Raw genomic sequence first — 26,624 nt, 5'->3', positions numbered from 1 at the left:
TCATATTGCTCTCAACAAATGTAAATTTATTATACTTTAAAATAATGCTGTAAGTATTTTTTGTTTTTTTTTATTTATACTATTCTGTATTTTTGTACAGGAGAAGTATTAAAAACTGACTTAAATAAATAAATTTATTCATAAATGAAAGAAGAAAAGGAAAAATAATGTGTGTGTAAACAGTTTTATGTGAGCACACATAGAAAACTGCTACTGTCCTCAGACAAAAATTAAGTGATTTCTTTGGTTTATTGTTCAGTGTCTCAGGAACAAAATGAAAATAAAGCCATTGAAAACTGCCACAAAGCAGATGCAGTTATTTCAGAAAAAAGCAAAATACATGTAGACTGTAAGTAGTATATTGGGATATCAGTGACGCAGGTGATGAGAGTAATGTAAGAACAAATAATGTGGAAGCAAAATGGATATAAATATGCACATTACATTTAGTAATGAAACCAATGATATCACATTAATAATTGCACACAACAATTACATTGCAAAATGTTCTGTGGTCTGAAATTTTAAATCAAACAGTAACCTGCATTAACTTGCTTATATCCTGTCAAAAGTGGTATACAATAAAAAATAGCATACCTGGCAATCATAAATAATTGAAAATAACACTATCAACATTATTGCATATTGCAAGCTTTATATGGTGCCAGAACCACAAGAATTTTTACAAGAACTACATGATACATCAACAACACACAGAATTCTTATCATTAGATGGTTGTTCCAAAGCCCTCCCCCCCCTCTCTCTCTCTCTATCTGTGTGTGTCTGTGTCTGTGTAAGGTAGGGGGGGGGGGAAGGGACAGGGGAGGAGGAGGGAGAAGAGGGAAGGGGTGAGGGGGAAGAGTGAGGGGGGTGAGGGGATGAAGGGAAGGAGCAGAGTGGAGAGAGGGAGGGAGGGAGGAGAAGGTGATGAGAGGGGGAGGAGAGAGGGGGGAAGGGGGGAGGGAGGGAGAGGGGGGGAAAGAGAGGAGGGGGGTGGGGTTAGGTCCAAATGTAGGTCTAAAAAAATGTAAATGGAAAGCTTTGACACTTGTGATACTTCTTGTCATTCTAAAACTTCATTCGTTTGGTGTCTTTTCACTTCAAAGTTAAAATTGTCACTGGCTCTGTCTGTATGTTGTGTTCAGCATTTGAAATTTCATGTTGAGTACTGATCTATTATTCTTCGTTTCGCTTTGAAGTATTGTACAATCTCATCTCAAATAATTCACAACTTTAAATCATTAGCAGTAGAAACATTATTTTATCACATGACATACAAATTTAACAGTATCAGCATGCAAATGTTTTTGCACTCAAGTTTTCAGTGCTATTAAATGTGAAGATTAAGTAAGCCATTACAGAGCAACCAAAGAATTTGGCAGAAACCACAAAAGCTATACTGCCTCTCCACAGAGCTTTTATTTCTTTATTTTTTGTGTTGTTTGAACAAACAGCACAGAATCACCAGAAGCTTGTGCAATTCATGCAGCATTAATAAGTAAATTCACCAAGAAAACAGTGTCTCAATGTGCCATTTAAAGCTGAATATGTCAATTGTGCTCAAAATTGTGGTTTCTAATCAACTGATGAATGTGACACACATAAAAACTGAAAGTACTTCACCAAATGAAAGCAAATTTTTCATTTCACTTAACTCTGTTTTAGTGCTGAACTGACCTAAGACACATGAATATTACCTACTTGTATCAGTTCTAGATGATATCAAGAAACGGAAAAATAAAAACCTTTATGACTACACAACAGGTTGTAAAATTTATTAGATAATTAACTAATATTTAATATATAATATGCTCAATTATCAAGACAAGGTGAAACATAAAAAACTGAATTAAATAAAACAAAAATGGACATCAGTAATGAATTCAATAAAAAAATGGACATCAGCAATGAATTTTTCACTTTTCAGTGGAGTGTGAACTTATACGAAACTACCTGGCAGCTTAATGCTGTACACTGGGCTGGGACTCGAACAGAACACCTTTGTCTTTCATGAGGAAGTGCTCTACAGCTGACATGGCATAAGTTGATCCCTGACAGTTCCAGTGAGATGGGCACGGCAGCTTTACGGGACTACCTCAATGAATAAAGCAATGTAATTTTATAAATATCATATGGCAATGCCTCAGTATTATCAGAGCCCAATAGACGGCTATTGTTTTTGCCTGCAACCATTAGAGGTTCACAGGTGAAAGCTGTCAACAGTGCTGTAAGCTCTTAGGGATCTTCTTAGACCATATCAACTATGGCAACTGAGACACTTGAACACAACTTAACCTCACAGTTTTATTTCCTAAAGTACCTTATCTCTTACCTACAGCAGTTCACAAAAGTTTCTGTTTGGAGGAAAGGAAATTGCAGGGACATGGCTTGGTCACAGCCTAGGGGATGTTTTCAGAATGAATTTTTTACTGTACAGCAGAGTGTACTTACATGGAATTCCTGGTAGATTAAAACTGTGTGCCAGACTGAGTCTCAAACCCAGGACCTTTGCCTTTCACATGTAAGTGCCCTATCAACTGAGCTACCCAAGCATGACTCACAAAATTTTTTCAATCACAGTATTTACATGGTTAGATACATGGCGTTCAGCCCCACAAGAACTTATAGTGATGTGTCTCAATGCTTCACAATAATACAGATGTTGGAAGCATCATGCGATTATATTACAGACAACACTGAATTTTCTGAACACTGGTCAGAGTTTCCATACTAGGTTATTATGTTGAATTTGCATTTTTGACATTACATAAAGAAAGGCTGAATGTCATGTATGTATCCACAAAAATACCATGAATGAAAAACTTCCTGTGCCTGATAATGAGTTGTGAACAATAAAAACTGTAGCAATAATACAGATTTTTCTTATAAAAGGTGATGATGGTAATATTTTATAAGTGTCTACATGCTGTGTGGCACAACCTGCTGAAATATTTTTGTATTACAGGTTGTTATGATTGTACAAGTTTCAATCAGTTTCAGTGATTTGATAAGAAATTTTTTAACAGCCAATGTCTTCAGTGTATGCTTTTATAAGACTATCTAACTACACTGAATCATCAGTCACTGTTCACATAGTTCACACAATGCTGCAACATCCTTTTCGTCCACAGTGAATGAGATTAGTTTAATGAGTCACAAATTAATCACTTCCATTCTCTGTACTGCCAATATTTCATGACCACCCCAAAAATTAAAAGGATTCAAGAATGAATCATGTCTATATTATTTCTATAGCTTATAAACATTCTAAACATTTGAAAGCATCAAAGGCTTCTCCTATACAACATTTTTCCGCTCTGAAACTTTGTTGTAGAAGAATACCTCCATTCCATGGTGCTGTAGGTTACCATTGCAAGTCTAGTAAATTAAAATGTGCAGTGAACTGGGGACTGGAAGTCACATATTTGCCTATCACAGACAATACTGTACTAATGGTCGTACCTCACCATCTAAAGGGAATGCTTCAGAAAGGTCAAAATCCACTTATGGGTCAGAGTTTGCCACACATTGTCAGAAAAGTTAAAAAATGTATTCTTGATTGTAGCTGGTTGAATGCAATGAAAAATAAAGCACTACATCTTTGACACTATGAAATAAATCTCTTCTACTGCAGGCTCTTTGCTTTACATATTTGGAGAGATGGTAGTACAAAACAACACAAGAAAAAGTTCCATTAAACTTGTGCTCTAAAGCACATACCTCCAAGAGCTATAAGCGCTTGTTCGTATTTGCTACTGTGAAACACATCTCTACTGATCACATGCTCACAGATCTTAAGGCACACCTTTTAGATCCCATGTTTGCTTAAGAATTTTTTCTTGGTTTGGTCCACATTAGCTCCTCACAGTATCTGGAAAGCAAGCAGCTGGCAGTAGAAGAGGTTTGTTTCCTGGTATTGAATATGAGCTAGTGCTCACAGCTCATACAGTATCCATTTTAGAGAAGACTGTTCCTGTTCATTTTAAGAGGAGAAAATCTAGAAAACAAGTATTTTAGTGACTCATTTCACATGTGTAAATGCTCTGTAGTAAAATGTCAATGAACATGTAGATTATTCACAACTGCAGTGGCAGGTTTCAGAGGCATAAATGTTTGTCCAAGGTTACTTTCAATGAGGCACACAACATAGTGTAAAATGTATGCTACAAATTTTGAGGGTGACACAGGATTCAGGTATGCCGCTAAGGAATGAAGATGTCAATAATTATGTTATGTCGGACAAAAGTGTAATTAGTAGCACGATTTTAGGTATAAAACCATATCCTCCTCCAAAGAGATAATGCTTGATAGCAAGTAGCTGATAATAACAGAGATTTAAAAGACGAAAAACTGGTCATCTTATGCCACAGCATACAGTGAAGTTATTGCTGCAATAGAAATTACTGAGACCAAGCCTTGTGATACAGTAATAAATTGCGTATATTGGTATTTAATATCACATGATGCTACTGACTGTCACTAATGTGTCATTAGATCTAGAACAGGCTGATACCCAGCAAATAAATACACCTAAGAGCAACAATTACTATTATATTACAGCAGATAGTACTCTGTTTCTAAGACTAGAGTAAATTGTTCTATTATCAACCATTCAAAAGTATGTATGCCACTCAAAAATAGGTATTTCCCACCTCCTATGCCCCCTATTTTGAACCAGGAAACTGTAAGGATAGCTGAAATTAATATAAATGATATATAAGCCCAAGGAGCAGAAACTTATTTATTTGCAAAAAATCTCATCTTGTCTAATCTCTCTACTGCTTAATATGTTTCTTTAATGCTAGTCATTATATTGAGTCAGTCGTCAGTCTATCTCTCTCTTTCTCTCTGCACATTTTACTTTTCATTTATTTTATTTATATCTCGAACTTGGTAAAGTCAGAAAAATATTCATGAGCTCTCTGTTGATTCGAGTGTCGACTACAAAATAGTAAATATATTTGACAATACGGCAACAAAATACTTTCATCACTGCATGGGACTGATGAAAATTATAATATAAAGACAAAAGATGTAATACCAACACCAATTAATTGTATAAGAGTTAGAATAAAAGCAACTACTTACCAGTACCCTAGATTTCAAAAATTCAGGCAGGGATGACAAAATCTAAGACAAACAAAACATAATCAGTCTCAAGCATTCACAACCATTGGCTCCTTTGTTGAGAGCTAAAGGAAAGAAAGAAGAAGGGCAAAGTTTTAGATGAATATTGTTTATAACAAAACCGGGAAAAAGGCACTCAAACCCCTTAGTTCCCAAGACACAAATAGGATATGTAACTGGAACTGAACTGGCAGTGGAATGCAACAACCATAATCCACAGTTCATTGGTTGGGAAGCAGATATGAATCTTCATTGCTATGGCTCATTGTTATTCCTGACTCCCAACTTGATGCTTGAGTCTTGGATCTCACTTTTATCAAGGTGTCTGAGGACATGTTTCACATACCACTTCTAGGTGTCATCTAAATCTTTCCCTTCTCCTGTTGTACCTTTGGCTGTTGATAAAGGAGCTGGTGCTTGCAAAGGCCAGAGATTCATAATATTTCAATCAGTCTTGGCCCAGTTGTTTCACCAGACCAACTAGTAAGTAGATGATTTCCTTTTGCCTAACTATATTATTAAATTACCAATTCTCCGAATATAATTGTCTCTCCAGTACAGTTGTCCACACATTTGTTTGAAGATATGTTAACATCAAACATAATTTTAAAAATGATACAAAATTTATAAATGTACCTGCAAATAAAATGAGCTCCAAAATGGTAAACCACTGTCAGCTCTCTACTAAATAATAAAAATTTATCTATCACATCAAAGACGAAATGAGGCTGAGAGAAACAATATAGAAGGTGTCACTTAAGACTCTTGAGAGTTGGGTCAAGAACAAACAGACGTATAGAAGAAAAAATATCATTATGTATTTGGCTGATACCTTTCTCTTTCTTCGTTTTGCTCCTCTTTCATTTTTGTTGATTTACATTTCCTTGGATTCTTTCTCCCACAGGTTAGTATTGCAGTGTGTTAGACTACATTTTCAACAAATGTTGCATTACCACCAGATTTAACATTTCTCCACTAGTGGAGTCCTAATTTGCAGTGATGTAGACTCTCTTTTGCTTTATCATTAATTACTGGAGAAAGTTTGGTTCTGGAGCTTAAAGAAAAGTTTTTGGGTCTTTGTTTTCACATGATGAGCATATGCACACAAAGAAGTATAATAATTGGGGAAAGCGGACGGGATGATGACCATGATAGGCAACTCACAACTCAAGAAAAGGAATCAACGTGTTTTTCAAACCAAACAAATTAGCAACTACAACATGTAATAAAAATAAGGACCCATTAATGAAACACACATACGTGCTGCAACATGTTTGAGGAAGGAAACTGAGAAGCGAATGAGTTTTGCAAGAATAGGTGGAACTTCAGACCTACAGTAATAATCACCATTGGGTCAGTTATGTTTACAGACATAGGTTAAAACAGTCTTTTTCTTTGCCTATTTTTCATCTTGCCCAAAATTTTTTTCTCCTGCTTCCCATTCAGATCTCATATTTTCACTATTTACTAGCTAAATGTCAGTATCAAAGATTCAGAAACTATATTTCAATTAAAATAGCTTTGTGATTGGCATTTCAGAGAGATGATCAGTCAGAGCTGTGCATCAGTCAATCACAGTTGTTTCTTGGACTAGACATGCTTGCTGTGTGGTCTGTTCTGCAAGTACAAGCAGCAGAGAATTGACAGCTTTCATAGTGGGTGGAAGAGGGCCAGGCATGGCTGGTCACAGAGGTCAAGAGGGGCTGACAGGAAGGACACTACAATATCAGATTCACAACCTTTATCAGGTGATCATGAAGAAGGTATTTTGTTAAAAATTCTAATTCTTTCGCACATTACAGTCTATATTGTAGTGCGATAATGAATGGGTTATATTTCCATTATAGATCTATAATTATTATGTTGTTATGCAACTGAGTAATCTACAGCACTAAATTAGAAGAATATGTAGCAAAAATGTGGTTTGATACTTTACATTTACGTCAAATGTTATAGTATATGCAATATAGCTCTCATACTAAATTTGTTTTTAAGGGTGGAAGAAGAATCATGTCTCATTACAATGTGGAGTAACTATAATTTACATAGTCGCAATCTGTCTCTCCACACCATAATCAAAGCTATTCTTCCATACAATGCCAGATTCAGTTGCGTGTTTTGTGTTTCTATTTCTTATGTAATTTATCAGATCAGTCACATCTGCATTTACTTTCCAGTAACAGTGTAATCTAACAAGATTAAATAAGACAAACTGTCTGTGTGACACATCAGGATAAGAATAAAGCACTGAAGTGGAAACAGAAGAGTAGTGTGTTCGAATATACAGTGGAACGTATTTTATATTTTCTTCCTCTTTTGTCTTTTTTTAAGCTTATTTGTTATTTTTCTGTAAGAAGACTATATTCTTGTAAAAATGTGGCCATAAAAGCAATGTCCCTCGTTTTAGATATTATTAATGTTTTATTACTTTAATAATTATTTAACTTGAGTGTTGAGTTTATTTCTACATGAAATAATATAAAAAAAATTGGAAATTCAAATAGAAGAAAACTGCTAATTACCACAAATAAATGAATGGAGACAAATTTTATGTGGTTAAAGGACACGGGGTGAGAAACTTAAGAAAACCTGCAGTAACAGTTATGGACAATGCTACATATCATTCGACAATCTACAATAAGGTGCCTACAGTAGCTTCTGGAAAAAAAAATACATTCTTGACTGACTATTACAACATAAAAACATTCTCATACCAGGCAACTGCAGAAAGGGTGAATTATTGGACCTCGTGGCTCATAATAAACCAATTTTGTTTCTAATGTTTTACATGAAATAGGAAAAAAATTAAAGGAGGGATATAAGCCTAAGACTCTCAGATAGCCACCATATCACTGCCATTTCAATTTCATTGAACTCATATAGGATCAATTTTAATGGTTATGCGGCAAGGAACAATAGAAACTGTATGCTGGCAGAAGTAAAAAGTTTAGGAAAGAATGCTATAAGCCATAGTTAAGTCATCATATTGCTGTAATGTTGTAAAACACACAAAGCAAATAATAATGAAAGCACGGGAGATAAATGTGTAGGGCAAATAACACTGAACAACTTATTAGTTCATTAAATTCTGACAATGCTAGTGACCACAAGGATGATAGTGACAGGGATTCAGATATAAGTGGTGGGCTTGGGTTAATGGTATAGTGTATTACCAAAAATTCAGTTGGGTTCGCATCTTCCAATTTTTCCACTTATTTAGATAGCTTGTTACTTCAAGATGTGTGTGACTGAATAGTCATTTCACTGCCTCAAAAGTGTGAGTATAGTATCATAAGCATCACTGTCCCCATGCTACACCAACAACATCTGTCCTCCCCACAATGTCACAACAGTTGGTATTCACTTTTTTGGAATGCAAGTGAAAATATTGATCTCATAAGCACATGGCCTGTTGTAAACAAGCTAGGAACTCTACTCCACAACACTGACATCCATCAATCACAAAGTTATTTTAATCAAAATATACATCTCACAGATTAATGTGAACAAAAATTAATTACTATTACAAGGTTGCTACTCAAACTCATAAAAAAAATAAAAAATTCTCTCACAATTCTAGGTGCGAGGAGGAAGATTATGTCAAGAAACTACTGATAAATTAATGGTGACTGGTGGGAAGCAGAGGGGGGTGGCGACAGCATACCACAATAATTACTTTTCTTTCCTCTTACTTGAGCTATATACCACCCATAAGCAATAGTTTGAACATTTTTTTAGACATTGATAATTTATATGGAATAATATTCACATAACTAATATATTTTGAGTTATCAGTATTTAAAAATTTGTGATTCATAAAACGGTATAAAATTCAAGTTCAAAGCTAGGTTAAAAACCTAGAATTCCCTGAGATTTTATGCAGTTCCTGAAATTCCTTTATTTTTTTGACATAAAATATATTTCCCTGAGAATTTCAGATCTTACAGAAGAATAATCACCCTGAATTAATTTAGTACCAGGTATTAGAAGTCTAGTATGTAAACTATGCATACATTTATAATGAAAAAAAGTGAGAAACTGAAAAAAATATTTGAATTCATGAAATGGAAGATGAAGTGTAACACAAATCTCAGCCTTCCAGTGCAGTAATGGCACTTTGAGACCAATAAGGACACACAAAGAAATGTGTAATACAAAGTAATACAAAGGAAATTACGGGAATTATTAAATGGATGAGGAAAATTAAGGATAATCCTGTACGTCAGGGAGTTTCTGTTAAAAGTTGCTCATTCCTACATTTTTAACGCATAGTAGCTTGGAAAGTAATACTTGGCATTTTTCTTAACAGGTACCACAGCCTGTAAGTGGAGACTGGTAACACACTCTATGCTAAGTTATTGTTAACTGTCCATGGTCAAGTGAGTTATGATTTGATGAAAATTGTTACCCTCTCCCTTAAAACCCACATCCTTTCGTATTTCCCTCTCCTGCCTGCTTGTGTCTGTATATGTATGGATGGATGTGTGTGTGTGTGTGTGTGTGTGTGTGTGTGTGTGTGTGTGTACGCGCGCGTGTGTATATACCTATCCTTTTTTCCCCCTACGGTAAGTCTTTCCGCTCCCGGGATTGGAATGACTCCTTACCCTCTCCCTTAAAAACCACATCCTTTCATCTTTCCTTCTCCTTCCCTCTTTCCTGACGAAGCAACCGCCGGTTGCGAAAGCTCGAAATTTTGTGTGTGTGTTTGTGTTTTTTTATTGTGCCTATCTACCGGCGCTTTCCCGCTTGGTAAGTCTTGGAATCTTTGTTTTTAATATATAACCGATCATTTTTTAGCAGCTTCCCACAGGTTTAAACATCAGCTATTTCCAACAACTTTCGTTTTATTTCTGTTCCCGTTTTCCCTCATAACCGATCATTTTTTAGCAATAAAATAACACACACACACACACACACACACAAAATTTCGAGCTTTCGCAATCGGCGGCTGCTTCGTCAGGAAAGAGGGAAGGAAAAGGAAAGATGAAAGGATGTGAGTTTTAAGGGAGAGGGTAAGGAGTCATTCCAATCCCGGGAGCAGAAAGACTTACCTTAGGGGGAAAAAAAGGACAGGTATATACTCACGAGCGCGCGCGCACACAAACACAAACACAAACACAAACACACACACACACACACACACACACACACACACACACACACACATCCATCCATACATACACAGACACAAGCAGACATATTTAAAGGCAAAGAGTTTGGGCAGAGATGTCAGTTGAGGCGGAAGTGTGGAGGCAAAGATGATGTTGAATGACAGGTGAGGTATGAGTGGCGCAACTTGAAATTAGCGGAGATTGAGGCCTTGTGGATAACGAGAAGAGAGGATATACTGAAGGGCAAGTTCCCATCTCCGGAGTTCGGATAGGTTGGTGTTGGTGGGAAGTATCCAGATAACCTGGACGGTGTAACACTGTGCCAAGATGTGCTGGCCGTGCACCAAGGCATGTTTAGCCACAGGGTGATCCTCATTACCAACAAACACTGTCTGCCTGTGTCCATTCATGCGAATGGACAGTTTGTTGCTAGTCATTCCCACATAGCAAGTGTCACGGTGTAGGCAGGTCAGTTGGTAAATCACGCACACCAACCTATCCGAACTCCGGAGATGGGAACTTGCCCTTCAATATATCCTCTCTTCTCGTTATTCACCAGGCCTCAATCTCCGCTAATTTCAAGTTGCCGCCACTCATACCTCACATGTCATTCAACATCATCTTTGCCTCCATACTTCCGCCTCGACTGACATCTCTGCCCAAACTCTTTGCCTTTAAATATGTCTGCTTGTGTCTGTGTATGTATGGATGGGTGTGTGTGTGTGTGTGTGTGTGTGTGTGTGTGTGTGTGTGTGTGTGTGTGTGTGCGCGTGCGAGTATATACCTATCCTTTTTTCCCCCTAAGGTAAGTCTTTCCGCTCCCGGGATTGGAATGACTCCTTACCCTCTCCCTTAAAACCGACATCCTTTCGTCTTTCCCTCTCCTTCCCTCTTTCCTGAAGAAACAACCGTCGGTTGCGAAAGCTAGAAATTCTGTGTGTGTGTTTTATTTATTGTGCCTATCTACCAGCGCTTTCCCGCTTGATAAGTCTTGGAATCTTTGTTTAAGCGGGAAAGCGCCAGTAGATAGGCACAATGAATAAAACACACAAACACACACACAGAATTTGAGCTTTCGCAACTGGCGGCTGCTTTGTCAGGAAAGAGGGAAGGAAAAGGAAAGGTGAAAGGATGTGGGTTTTAAGGGAGAGGGTAAGGAGTCATTCCAATCCCGGGAGTGGAAAGACTTACCTTAGGGGGAAAAAAGGATAGGTATATACTCTCGCACGCGCGCGCGGCGCGCACACACACACACACACACACACACACACACACACACACACGGATATCCATCCATACGTGTCTGTGTATGTATGAATGGATATGCGTGTGTGTGTGCGCGCGCGCGCGCGCGCGAGTATATACCTATCCTTTTTTCCCCCTAAGGTAAGTCTTTCCGCTCCCGAGATTGAAATGACTCCTTACCCTCTCCCTTAAAACCCAAATCCCTTCATCTTTCCTTTTCCTTCCCTCTTTCTTGACGAAGCAGCCGCCGGTTGCAAAAGCTCAAATTCTGTGTGTGTGCGTGTTTTATTCATTGTGCCTATCTACCGGCGCTTTCCCGCTTGGTAAGTCTTGGAATCTTTGTTTTTAATATATTTTTCCTATGTGGAAGTTTCTTTCTATTATATAGGGTGGGTCACTAACTATTTCCACCAAGAATAACTCTGAAAGTATGGCAGGAGTGGAAAAGTTTTTGGGACAAAAGTTGCATGGGACAATGGGGGCTATAATATGACGTTGGTTTTTTGTTGCTAGGTGGGGATGCTTCAGAGATATGAAGGACAACTTTTTTTTTAATGGAATGCTATAATTTGGCACTCATTTTCTGATAATGGCTATTGAGACGAATCCATGATGTGTAACAGGAAGGTTTCTGAAGGTCAACAAAGGTCAAAAAGGTGGAATGAACATCCATCTACAGAAGGTGTTTGAAATATGGACCATTGGTATCAATGCAGTGCTGTAATCTTCTTATCATGGACTGAGTGGTATTCCTTACCACAACGGCGCTTATCGAAACACATGCTCTGACAATTCTCTCTCACATATCTTCAGATGTAGTTGGAACGTCTTTATAAACAATGTCTTTTACAAATCCCCACAAGAAAAAATCCAGAGGCATAAAGTCTGGCAAACGAGCCGGCCACGACACATCTCCTCCACATCCAATCCAATGATTTGGGAATTGTATCTGAAACTCATTTCTAGCCATCAGTGAAACATGTGTCGCACACCCATTGTGTTGATGCCACATTCTGTTCCTTGTTCCTAAAGGTATTTCTTCCAAGAATGTGGTGTACCACCTACCATTAAGATTTCCTTTGATAAAATAGGGGCCTATAATTCAGTCCACCAGAATCCCATGCCATACATTCAGCAAGTACAGTTTTTGGTGTGCAGCTTGATGCAGCCAACATGGATTTTCAGTTGCACAATATTGCATTGTACGCAAACTAACATTTCTGTGGTTCATAAATGTAGCCTCGCCCCAGTACATAAAATCAAATTAATAAATGTGTCATCCCTCTGAATATGAAATTGAGCCCATTGGCAGAATTCAATGCGATGCATACAATCCGTACCAGTTAATTCTTGGTGAAGACTGATATGGTGAGGATGATATTTATGGTGATGTAGAACACGAACAATACTACTTTGGCTCATGCCAATTCCCTTGCAATTTGATTCGAACTAACACAAGGATCTCGCAGCACAGTCGCGGGAGTACCAATTACCTTTTCCTCGTTAGTAACTTTCCTTTGCCGGATACGATTCTGATGCATTAAAGATCCAGTTGTTTTCAATTTCTCATACACATATTTAAATGTACAACGTGTATGGTGAGTACATTGAGAAAATTTTTCGGTGTATAAGTCTCTAGCTCTCACTGAATTTTGTTGGCATTCTCCATAAATGAGAAGCATACTGATTTGTTCTTCGAAGGAATACATCATTTACTTTCGCTTGATTCGACAATACTAGTCTTACTGTGCCTATTAGTGTTGTATTGTGAAACTGTCAAATGGTGTTTACGTGTCAATGGCCTGTTAGACGGATATGCTGTATTCGGTGAATATTTACTATTTGCACGATATATGAGAGAGAATTGTCAGAGCACGTGCTTTGATAAGTGCCGAAGCAATAAGGAATACTACTCAATCCATGATAAGAAAATTGCAGCACTTCATTGCTACCAATGGTCATTACTTCGAACACCTTCTGTAAATGGACGTTCATGCCACCTTTTTGACGTTCATTGACCTTCAAAGACCTTATTGTTAAATATCACTGGATTCATTTCGATATCAGAAAATAAGTGCCAAACTACAGCATCCCATTTAAAAAAAGAAAGTTGGTCTTCATATCTCTGATGTGACCCTACCTAGCAACAAAAAACCAATGTCATATTATGGCCCCCTTTGTACCATGCAACATTTGTCCCACAGACTTTTCAGTTATTGTCATACTTTCAGAATTATTATAGGTGGCATTAGCTAGTGACTCACACTGTATATATTTTACATATGTATAAATTTCATATGCTGATAAAGGAATATAGCTCTTCAGGACTTTAATAATGATCACTATTCCCACACATACATTGCATCACTTTCAGATGAAAGTTTTAAAAGACTGCTTAGTCTGTGTATGCATAATTCTGCAAATATGAGTCATTTCCATTGTAGACTTTGTAGTTCAGTACTTTAATTGTTCTCTAAATAAACAAATGTATTTACTGTTTTTTAAATGAGTACTGAATAAATCTTTGGGACATCATTTGCAGTCCATCATTTGCAGTCCCATTTTTATCTACTAATATGTGAACAATGAAGAAATTAATGTGGCACAAAGTCACACACATTTTACTCTTTATGTAACTTCTGAAGAGAAATCTGAAGCAAAATTACAGAAGTAGAATTACTTAGCTGTAAAAAATAGAAATTTATTTATCAACACTTTGACAGTATGCTAATAGTGTCAAAACTATGCTCAGGGGATAAACATCAGCCTCTAGAGATGCATTTCAGTTTGAGTAAAATTCCTATTTTATGCTGACTGCATTATCATTGCATCCTTCTCATGAATCTAATGTCTCAAAATATTGCATATGGTAATTACATGTTCATAAGATTTTACAGTTGAACCCACTCTAGTCCTGGGCGTGTTTGAGCCTCTAGTTATCTCTCCCTTATTGATAATTTATAATCATGTCAGTCTAATTTTAGTATTTTCTTTTACTCTCAAACTGCAGTAGAGTGCCACAGCAGCTGAAGTGTGACACATGTGGTTAATAGCAACAGCAGTTCAGTCCTTAGTATGCAGGCTGAGTGCTTGACCGTTGCTATTATATTGCTATTACATTGAAACTCACAATTATTATTCAAAAAACTGAAGAAGAAGAAGAAGCTGCAGTGCAGTGTCAGCTCAATGTCAAAACTACTGCCCTATTCTCACCACTCTTTCATGTTCTTTAAACACCACAGATTGTATGTGTATATACAATAAAATATCATGATGTAGATACCTCTCGTCTCATTAACACCTTCCTCTACTCCCCCCGTTTCCTTTCCTACCCCCAGCTCCCTCTATCTATCTATCTATCTATCTCTCTATCTATCTATCCATTTATTTCTTATATGCTAACCCTCTGAACTGTTTTTCATCTTGTGCAGCCACTGAGTCAACTGTCGAAAGACCTGCTTCACCCTATCCCACTACCCGCTCCTTACAGTGTGCATCCTCCCCTAACCCACCCTCCACCTGCTCAGGCAACTGCTTACAATAATTGACATTCAATAATAAGGCTCACTGCTACTATGGGAGAGTGTGTTTGGGTGTCTGTGGGGTTGTTTGTGTGAATTTGCATACTTTTGCTAGAAAAAGAACAAGAGCTCAGAAGCTAGGGTGAATACCGTTTCCTGTTACTTGTTTCTGTGCACCATGCATTGTTCCGTTATAGGTGAATGGTTGCCTTTTCCTCATTTTACATATTTTTCCATCGAGAAATTTCCATTACTGAAAATAAATATTGTGCTTTTGATACTTCGAACTGTACCACACAGAACAATCCAGCAGTAAATCATTTGGTCCAGTCTTCTATTACAAGAATGTGCAATATACATTCAACTACAAGGAGACAGAAATGGTTGGCAATTACCTACACTCAGGAGGCATAATTTGCAATACTCTTGAAATAACGTTTGAAAGTAGAAGAACTTTCTGAGCATTCAGAACATTTGCGTTCCTTCATCACGAAGAAAAGAGGGACTCATTGACGGAAGTTTGAAAGGAGCAAGAGATTGTTCAGACAGCAGGTTGAGAGTGACCTACCTGCTATGAAGATGAGGGGAGACAAATATAAAGGGGAAGGTGTAAGAAAGAATAGGAGGTCAAAGACGAGCACTGTGCCACCTTCAGTTCAGAGTTGATAGAAGGGAAAGAGAGAGAAATCAGGACAAATTAAAGAGGAAGGGAAATGAAAAATTAAATGAATAATTCCATCAGGAACTGGAAGAATGCAGAAAAAGATGGAGGGGGGGGGGGGGAGGCAGCAGAAAGATGAAGATAAAAAAGTAAAACTATAAATAATGGAGGTTATGTCCTGGAGAATGGCAGCATGTGAGTATGTGTTGGTAAGCCTTCAGAGTTCAGGGAAGAGTGTTCTGTTGTGTCCATTCAGAATTTTTCATCTTGTATCATCTCTGAATTGAGGAGGGGAAGGGAGGGGGGAGGTCAGGAGAGGAGAAGAGGGGAGGATAGGGGGAGGTGGTGGGGAGATCCCTCTCAACTTGATGTCAGCTCTTTCCTCCTTGATGAAAGAAAACAGGTCCTAAAACCTTAAAAAGTTTTGTAATCATTTCTATCAGCAGTAATTGAAATTTCATCTCCTGAGGTCAAGTAATGGCCAGCCAACATGTCTCCTTGCAATTCCAGTTTTCTCAACTGAAGTTTCCCACAATGTAAAAAATATACAACCACAGCTGTACGCTTGTTGAACAAACATATGACTTATGAATGTAAATGGTATAAATACATATTCTTAACTTCCTCAACACACAATCAAGCCACAGAGAGAAATGTCAAGCACATCGGAAATATCCAGCACCTAGGGCAGAATAAACTGCCCAAGAATGAAACACATATGGCATGGCTGTCACATCTCACATGCTACAGCCTGAAAGGATGCATTTTCTCCCTGATGTGACCTATTTGACTCTTCTCGTTATATAGTATTATATGATACTGCTTTCTCTCTCACATTTGCTTACTATCCATTATATCTGTCCAGATAACTTCTATATATGCCTATTTTATAATGAAACAATGAAAACTACAGGTTGGAATATCAACAATGTAAGGAAAATACAGATTACTGCTTACCTTAAAGATGACAAGTTAAGTTGCAGACATGCACAAATAAAACACAATTACACATATAAGAATGTAAATGTCTTGTAGTTGTGCCTGTCTACAACTTATGGAAAGTAGCAATCTATCTTTTCCTTACATTGTTGATTTATAATGTGTATTTTTTTCTCATTCATTTGCATTATTTTATCTACTCCTTGCATCCAATTTTGTTGATTACCATTTCCTGAGAACTGTTTCATTGTAATGCTTAAAATTTTGCCTCATAACTGAGCAGATAACCTAAGAAAATGACATACGTGAATACTAACTTTCTAACTTCTTTATTTCATATTTCACAAATGCAACAGCAACTATTGCTTGCTGCTTTGAAGGACTCCTCATTCAGTTATTAATTTATCACAGGTACCATGATTGACAGCCAGTCTAACTGAGATAACACCAAGTCGGCATTCGGTTTTTTAGAGATTGATCACTACTTAATGAATAAACTGAAATGAAAGTAGTTATACTTACACTGACATTGACAGACTTGCTTAGATGTTTATGTTTGCGAATTTCTTGGGTCTCTGGACGGGTACTAAATATACAGCACAACATAGCTGCTGTCTGAATATCTGACTGTTTAGCATAATGAGCAATTCTGAAAAATTATAGAGAGCAATTAAGAGTTTTTAAAGTACAATGAAACATAAAATTTAGCTTTAAGCAAGCAAAAAATTTGAAAAAAAATTAAAGGGCAAATAAACAACTACATTAATAGGTAGTCTGTACTGACACAGCAATTCCATTACTAAGTTACAACTATTCTTAACACCTTACACAGTGGTAGCTTAAGAGACGAATTTGAAAATGGCAGTATGTTCAGATACAAGGGCTGAATATAAAGTACTGAGAACTATTATTCTGCTCTGAAATGACTTTAATGACAGAGGTACTTATAGTTACATGTCTTCAATGTAGTCACCCCTATTATTTATAATCTTCTGCCAAATGTCTGAAACACATCGTATACCATCTCCACTTCTACTTCTGTTGATGTCCCATACTGACCGTCCTAGGGCATGGATAATGCCATCTCTGGTGTTGTAATGGATCCCTCGCAGTGGTTCTTCCACTTTGGCAAAGAAATCGTAATTACAGGGACTCACATCAAGTGAGTACAGTGGATGTTCCAGACTCTCCCACTGCCAGGGGCAGAAGAGGTTCTGGACAGCAGCAGCAGTGTGGTATTGTGCATTGTCATGCAGAATGAAATATTATTGCTTTCACCTAAGCACTAGATGAAGATGGTGTTGCAGGATGGTGCACTTGTAGGCAACATCTACCATCACTCTTGGTGGTACAGGGTTGTGCAGTATTACCCCTCAGTGTCATATGTCACCACAATGAACATCACCTTCACAGCACTTTGTGTAGCATACACTTTCTGTGGACGAGGAGAACCGGGATGCCTCCATTCCTTGGATTGGGGTTTCAAGTTTGGTTCATGCAAGTGTGAACAGGTTTCCTTAATATTGATGATGCATCGAAAAAAGTCATTACTTTTCCTTTCGTACTGGCCCAACAAATCACGTGCGACAGTACATCAGTGCCATTGTTGAATCTGAGATATTTCATTGGGTATCCAATGTACGGCGATTTTGTGGTACCCAAGAATGTTGTGCAGAATGAGAAGCACAGTTTTGTGGCATACTCCAACTTCTGCTGATAACTCAGGCACAGTTCAGTGGCAATCAGCGTCCAACAAGGCCTGTCCCCATGTTGGTTCGTGCTGTACAGGGGTGATCCTTCGCAGCATCTCTGCCTAATCTGAATGCTTTAATTCACTGTTTGACTGAGTTTTATGGCAACACTGTGTCACCAGATGCTTCACACAGTCCTTGGAAACATTCTTGCATACTACAACCTCATGACGCTTCAATTTTGAGCCAATAACATTGCTATATCTTTTTAAACATGATGTTAGGGTGGTTGCACTACTGATATGAAGTTCAATGGTCTACATACTGCAGTAGATTGACAGAATATTGTTCTCACTCACTGCACTAACTCGTCTCACAGGCCTTTATTGTGTCAACACAGATGGTAGCTCACCGACTCAGCAATATGATGCTACAGCAGTGTTACCACTACTTTGTATCCACCCCTTGTATTTTTACGAATACACTGCTGGCCAATAACACTGAAACAGGAGGAGCAATTGCAAATAACAAAATTTTACTTACTGTGTGTGTGTGTGTGTGTGTGTGTGTGTGTGTGTGTGTGTGTGTGTTTGTGTGTATAGAGTATTAGAAATAATTCCTAATTTAATTTGTAGGTGATTTCAGGGAACACAAGTTGTAAAATTTAGTAAACAGAGAAGTGAGAATGGCTGTAACCCAACTGGGTGCTGGACTGAGACTGGATAAGAAATACATCACTCCTTTCTGCTCCACTCTGTGCCAGAGTACATCAGTCATAGTGGCTGGTGAAAGGTGATGTGTCATTATCCTGACAATCCACGAGCAGCTGTTTTCAATGAGCGGGAGAACATACTGGCCAGGGAAACAGTTAAACACCCTCGGTGCAATTTATGGTCTCATGTTATGAGGGATGTTTCATAACTAATGGACAGATTGATATTACTATGGACTACCAGACGCAACAACAATGGAAATTATGTCAGATGTAGTTGGGAGCTTGAGGAAGAAGCAAAGGTTTTTGTTTTTGTAGAGTAAAATTGGCTAGAGGTAGGAATGGACCCTGCAGGGGTCTCGGGTATTGTGACTGTTGAAGACCAGACGTCGTACATCAAGATCAAAACTTTATGTGGCAAAAACCTCACAGAAGTCCACAGTGTGTTAAGCAGAGTTTGTGGTGGGTTTACAGTGAACTGTGGTACAGCTTCACATTGGTTTAATCATTTTCATGCCAGTTGTATGAGCATAGATGATAATCCAAGACCTGGAAGGCCACATACATCAACAAATGAATGAAGTATGATACTTTTAGTAGATGTTCTTGAAGAATATTGCTGTACTACTTGTAAGGAACTCTCAGAAGAACAAATAATTTGAAGAATAGAAAAAATTCTGAGAGGTGTCTCCCACACTGTTTGACTATTGAGGAGCAGCAACCTTGCACAAACAACGATTTGACCATGAAGATCAAGGATTCTTGTGTTAAATTATCACTACTAGTGAAATGTGGATTAGAGATTTTGAACCACATCTGAAATCACAGTCCAATGAGTAGAGAGCTTCAGGTTCTCCATGTCCAAAAAAAATTTTACTTGCTTAATCAAAGCTCAAGCAAATGATGATTTTTGCTTATGATTACCAAGCAATCATCATGAAAGTCAGAGTTTCAGATGGAACAAGTGGCACAGCAGTGCATTATTGTAACTTCATGTAAAACCTGTGCAGAAAAATGCACAACCTCAGTTGCTCAAGTCTGGACAATTCATTCTCCATGATAATGCTCGTACACATATTGGCAATGTTGCAGCCCAAAAACTGCACCGGGTATGGATGGGAAGTGTTGCTACAACCTCTCCACAGCCTGGACACGAGTCCACCAGACTTCAACTTATTCTGGAAGTTGAAAAAACCTACATGTGGACATCATTACCTTTCTCTGGAAGAGTTTTCTACCACCGTTACCTGAGCCATTCAAACTGATGTACAGAAGTGGTGGCCTGTACGGAATAACAGAGCTTCCAAGACGTTGGGATTCAGCCACAGAGAAGCAGGGAGACCACATTGAAGGACTGTAAAGAGATATTGGGGGGGAAAAAGTGTAGATAAAAATAGTAAGCTCTTTTTGTGAAATATCCCTTGTATCTTGGTGAATGATATCATCAAACATCAAAGACAGAACAATGTCCCCTGCCCTTAACACATCAGAAATATAACTGCTGATATACAAATAGGGAAAGCAGAAACGTGGAAGGAGTATACAGAGGGTCTATACAAGGGCGATGTACTTCAGGACAATATTATGGAAATGGAAGAGGATGTAGATGAAGATGAAATGGGAGATAAGATCCTGCGTGAAGAGTTTGACAGAGCACTGAAAGACCTGAGTCTAAACAAGGCCCCCGGAGTAGACAACATTCCATTGGAACTACTGACGGCCTTGGGAGAGCCAGTCCTGACAAAACTCTACCATCTGGTGAGCAAGATGTATGAAACAGGCGAAATACCCTCGGACTTCAAGAAGAATATAATAATTCCAATCCCAAAGAAAGCAGGCGTTGACAGATGTGAAAATTACCAAACTATCAGTTTAATAAGCCACAGCTGCAAAATACTAACACGAATTCTTTACAGACGAATGGAAAAACTAGTAGAAGCCGATCTCGGGGAAGATCAGTTTGGATTCCGTAGAAATACTGGAACACGTGAGGCAATACTGACCATATGACTTATCTTAGAAGAACGATTAAGGAAAAGCAAACCTATGTTTCTAGCATTTGTAGACTTGGAGAAAGCTTTTGACAATGTTGATTGGAATACTCTCTTTCAAATTATAAAGGTAGTAGGGTTAAAATACAGGGAGCGAAAGGCTATTTACAATTTGTACAGAAACCAGATGGCAGTTATAAGAGTCAAACAGCATGAAAGGGAAGCTGTGGTTGGGAAAGGAGTGAGACAGGGTTGTAGTCTCTCACCGATGTTATTCAATCTGTATATTGAGCAAGCAATAAAGGAAACAAAAGAAAAATTTGGAGTAGGAATTAAAATCCACGGAGAAGAAATAAAAACTTTCAGGTTCGCCGATGACATTTTAATTCTGTCAGAGACAGCAAAGGACTTGGAAGAGCAGTTGAATGGAATGAACAGTGTCTTGAGAGGAGTATATAAGATGAACATCAACAAAAGTGAAACGAGGATAATGGAATGTAGTCGAATTAAGTCGGGTGATGCTGAGGGAATTAGATTAGGAAATGAGACACTTAAAGTAGTTTTGCTATTTAGGGAGCAAAATAACTGATGATGGTCGAAGTAGAGAGGATATAAAATGTAGACTGGCAATGGCAAGGAAAGCGTTTCTGATGAAGAGAAATTTGTTAACATCGAGTATTGATTTAAGTGTCAGGAAGTCTTTTCTGAAAGTATTTGTATGGAGTGTAGCCATGTATAGAAGTGAAACATGGACGATAAATAGTTTGGACAAGAAGAGAATAGAAGCTTTCGAAACGTGGTGCTACAGAAGAATGCTGAAGATTAGATGGATAGATCGCATAACTAATAAGGAAGTATTGAATAGGATTGGGGAGAAGAGAAGTTTGTGGCACAACTTGACCAGAAGAAGGGATCTGCTGGTAGGACATGTTCTGAGGCATCAAGGGATCACCAATTTAGTACTGGAGGGCAGTGTGGAGGGTAAAAACCGTAGGGGGAGACCAAGAGATGACTACACTAAGCAGATTCAGAAGGATGTAGGTTGCAGTAGGTACTGGGAGATGAAGCAGCTTGCACAGGATAGAGTAGCATGGAGAGCTGCATCAAACCAGTCTCAGGACTGAACACCACAACAACAACAACATACAAATATGACATGTGAGAACTAAACGATATCATGTTGAGCATTCAATGGCATCCCATGCTATTACATCTGCTGTTGGACCCATATGATGATGAAAAACGTAATCTGGAAACATTTATTCTCCTCAGACCCTTCGCACACAGATATATCCATTGTGGTGCTGTACTCACAACTGGGACGCATCAGAGAGGATGCACAAAAATTGCACAAAAAATAACCTAAACCGATAAATGTCTTTTAATGAAAATTATTTCAACAGTGAGAAAGTCAGGATTATTGGACAAGATAAATAATAATATTTGGTTTTTGTTGTTATTTGGCATTTAGCAAAAAGAAAAAAAATGGGGGGGGGGGGGGGGGGGAGAAGAAGAAGATACAAAAGGATAAAACTAAAAGGTGCTATTTACTGTGTTCTACATATTGTCTGATGTGTTTGCAAGATGTATTTTCTTGAGCAAATACCTGAATATTTTCTGAAATGTTTGGGTGACACTTTTCCCATTCTTTCAGTTCTCATGAGTGTGAACACTTTACCACACAACTGTGACAAGAACTTCCACTATGTATTCTGCTTCGGTCATTAATAAATTCTATTGTCACTGCTTGGTTCTACATTTTGTTACTATATTTCGATTTTTCCATAAAAAGGATGGTCACTCATAACCTCACTTATCCCCATTCAGATGCCAAACTGTACAGCACACAGCTCTCACTACAACAGAAATTTTGGTGCTGATGTGTAAATGAAAATGATTACTCAAAACAGACGAGACTCAGTATGGCAATAAAATAAAAGTGGAGCTGCAGTAGATGCACTTGTCTCGAGTAGGCAATTGAGACATGAAATATGACTGTGTAAAAGGGGCTTAACTGAGTGACTCCATACTCACATGACAGTCACAGGGTCCTTAACAGTGCAAACAGCAATATCAAAGAACAATAAACTGTAGCCTCGACAGGCCACGATCCTGTTGCTGTCTAATTCCAACACATGCTAATAGATGTTTCTTCTTATTACATGAGGCAAAACAATCTAAATTTAAACACAATTTCTGAATGAGATGCCCACTACATAATATTTCCTAATATACAAAATGTAGATGGCATTACTCTTACCTACTTTGTGAGGTTGTGCTGAAATGCTAATTATTGGTATACTTAAGCACATAGAATACTTCATGCCACTCTAATATTTGTATTTGTTATATGATTATTTCATGGCGGTAAGTTTTAATGCCCAGCACTGCATTTCCACTCTGTATTTGTCAAACAAACAATAGACAATTGGGAAGATCATCTCCTGTGGGGCCATTATCAGTTGATGATAACACCTAAGGCTATCCACAGGATGTAAAAAAAATTAGGCATGCAGAATTTTAGAGCGCCTAGAGCAGATAACAAGAAACACCTTTTTGATGTTATGAAAATGTTGAAGGTTAACTGCTCCCCCATCAGTGGACCACAAAGATCTAGATGCTACTGATGTTCAGAAGTGGTCATCAAATGGTGTGACTGCCAGTGGCCTTGTGATGTTGAATACACTGGTTCTCATCTGATCACCAAAGTTAAGCAATGTCAGGTTCGGTTAGTGCTTGGGTAGAAGACCACAACAGTGTGCAGGTTGCAACTAGCTCACGGAAATGCAAGTCTCCAATATGGCATCCAACTGAAATACTTGCAGCAGGCCGTTGAACTGTAGAACACGATCATCATTATTAACTGCCAAGTTATGAGTATTATTTTACAGATGCTGCTGAAAATGTCAAACACTCACATTAATACATAACTGGCACCTGTGTGCTAATGATTGCTGCCCCCACCCCCCTTCATCCTCTCCACTCCTAAGTAACCACACATTCTCAGAGTGGCACTTGCACATAAATCCTCAATTATTTGCTAGATGTACTCCAATATATGTCTTCCCCTACAGTTTTTACTGTCTACAACTCCCTCTCATACCATGGAGGTTATTCCCTGATGCCTAAACAAGTGTTCTACCCCTTCTTCTAATCAGTGTTTTCTGTAAGTTCCTTTCTTCACTGATTCCTCATTCTTTATTTTATCAGTCCACCAGATTTTCAACACTCTTCTGTAGCACCATATCTCAAACACTTCGATTCTCTTCCATTATGGTTTGCCACTATCCACGATTCACTAACATGTGATGCTGTGCTCCAAATGGACGTTCTCAGAAATTTCTTTCTCAAATTAAAGGCTATGCTTGATCTCTTGGCCAGGAATTCCTGTGCCAGTCTCCTTTTTATATCATCCTTGTTTCATCCATCATGGGTTATTTTGCTTTCAAGGTCGCAGAATGCCTTAACTTTGCCTACTTCACGATTTTGATGTTAAATTTCTGATTATTCTCATTTCTGCTACTTCTCATTACTTTCATATTTTTCTGGTTTATTCTTGATCCATTTTGTGTACTCATTAGACTGTTCATTCCATTAAAAAGATCCTGTAATTCTTCTTCACCTTCACTGAGATTAGCAATGTCAACGGTCAGTCTTATCATCAATATCCTTTCACCCTGAATTCTAATCCTAAACTTGAACTTTTCTTTTAGTTCCATCATTGCCTCTTTGGTGTATAGATTGAACAATAGGTGCAAAAGACTACATCCCTGTCTCACACACTTTTTAATCTTCCTATCCTAATTATTTCCTCTTGGTTCTTGTACATCTTGTGTACGACCCGTCTTCTCCTATAGCTTACTCCTATTTTCCTCAGAATTACAAACATATGGTTGGAAATGATTGTCTAACATACACAAAACAAACAGATGTTTCATGAACAATGGCTGCACTTTCACCCACATAAGTAACCAGGTCTTCTGGAGTGTCTTGTTCTCCAAACATTTCACCTCTCCTCCACATACACAAAAATCCATAGAAGTGAGGTCGGAAACATGTAGTGGCCATGGTACTGACCCTGAACAATGAAAGAAAACAAAGGGAGGGCTGGACCAATACTGTAACCATGACATTCTCCCGACCTCACTTGCTCCACTCCAGAAAAGCTGGTTGCCCATTTGGCTACAGCTGCAGCCACTGTTTGTGAAATACCTGTTTCTTCAAGCATGTTATGTAGTCAGTGACATGCTGGTGTGAGTTTGCATTAATGTAAACAGACAACATTATCAGCAACATCTCCAAAAACAGCATTCATGTCACAGTAGTTTTCACACTGTCTTTGAATATCACTAGCGACAAAACCTTGATGGGCCCAGTGTGGACAAGGGCACCTGTGACATTTTTATCACATAAAGAAAGGGTTCTTTTTACCTCCTCTAAAGCTCTAAAATTCTGTATATGTAGTTTGTTTACATCCTGTGCACTGTAGTTTAATAAAAATTTTGCTGGTAGAACAATTCAAGAAGAAGCAAAAATTGTGTCTTTTACCAGTGAAGGAGAGATCAGGGTGTGAAATCCTTATATGTCCCAGTGACCATGACACTTGGCCATGGTTTTTGTACTCTCAGGGTTTTTATCACATTTGGTTTTTATCACATAACCAGAACATATTTTTTACGTAGAAAATTCCCTGACACAGTTTTAAATTAATTTAACATTCAGTTTCAGCATACGATATGTACCAAGCCTCAAAATCTGTCATTTTAATCAAGGCTTTGGGGCGGAAGGCTAAACACTCTACAAGCCTTGTTAGTCTTAGAATATAATTGTCTAATAATATTTACTCTTACAAAATTTGTGTTTACTGCTCAAGATTTGATAATTAATATACACTTCTAGGTTAAGAATACAGTTTTCAGCCGGTGTGTAGGGCCTCTACAACTAGGAGATATTTTATGTTAACAGGATCCCAAGGAGTATTATGTCGTACTGTAAAAAGTGTAAGCCTGTATGACCAATGGCATGGCACAATTTGAAAGCATGTTTGCAGAAAGGAAGGAAAATAATACATTATGTGAAAAACTCAGTTTCTGAGAAAAATATTGGATAGATGAGCCATAAACAGATAGAAAAAAAAAATAGCATAAGAGGTCCACTAAAACAGAAAAAGCAGAGGGCACATACATATATAAGTTGGAGAAAATAAAATTACAGAGTTGGTTGGGTATCCAATAATATGTGCTGAAAGCTCAAATCAAATGGCTGAGACAGGAATACATATTCTTTTGATGTTGAAGCACCTGCAACAGTTCTGACCACTTATGCAGGCAGTAAAGTGGATGCTTACAACATTCTTTTTTAAAATTAAAACAACTAAGCAACTGAGTATTGTCCTGGAAGCAATATTGTTGTGTGTTCTGGATGTAACAGCAAACAAACTTTTAAGATACTAATTCATTTTTCTGACTGCAATTATTTCATTGCTTTCTATGTTATTTACAAGTGGTAACTTAACCTTTGATTATCTTCTCTCATTTACAATATCACTATCCTTAATGATGGCTATTCAAGTTCAAAGACAAACCGAGGTTTACTACATTTTGGCACAGGAGGGATAAGTCTTGA

General features: G+C 37.9%; 1 protein-coding gene across 6 annotated transcripts in view; it reads right to left on the bottom strand.

Annotated features, from left to right (window-relative positions):
* Positions 1–26,624, bottom strand: part of LOC126272596 (GATOR complex protein WDR59) — a 238,149-nt gene that overhangs the window by 79,178 nt on the left and 132,347 nt on the right. For 4 of the 6 annotated variants that reach the window (XR_007549246.1, XM_049975533.1, XM_049975534.1 and 1 more), the window contains exons 17-18: positions 17,128–17,254; positions 5,090–5,131 (exon numbers count right to left, since the gene is read on the bottom strand). Coding sequence is in view for 5 of the 6 variants with exons in the window: in XM_049975533.1 (XP_049831490.1) it covers positions 5,090–5,131; positions 17,128–17,254 (169 nt within the window). In the remaining variant the exon portion in view is untranslated. The remainder of the gene's footprint in view (positions 1–5,089; positions 5,132–17,127; positions 17,255–26,624) is intronic. The other 2 variants (XM_049975537.1, XM_049975535.1) reach the window with 1 other exon arrangement.

The sequence above is a fragment of the Schistocerca gregaria genome, chromosome 5, assembly GCF_023897955.1.
Source record: "Schistocerca gregaria isolate iqSchGreg1 chromosome 5, iqSchGreg1.2, whole genome shotgun sequence".
Lineage (NCBI taxonomy): Eukaryota > Metazoa > Arthropoda > Insecta > Orthoptera > Acrididae > Schistocerca > Schistocerca gregaria.
This window is presented reverse-complemented; position numbering and strand designations above follow the sequence as displayed.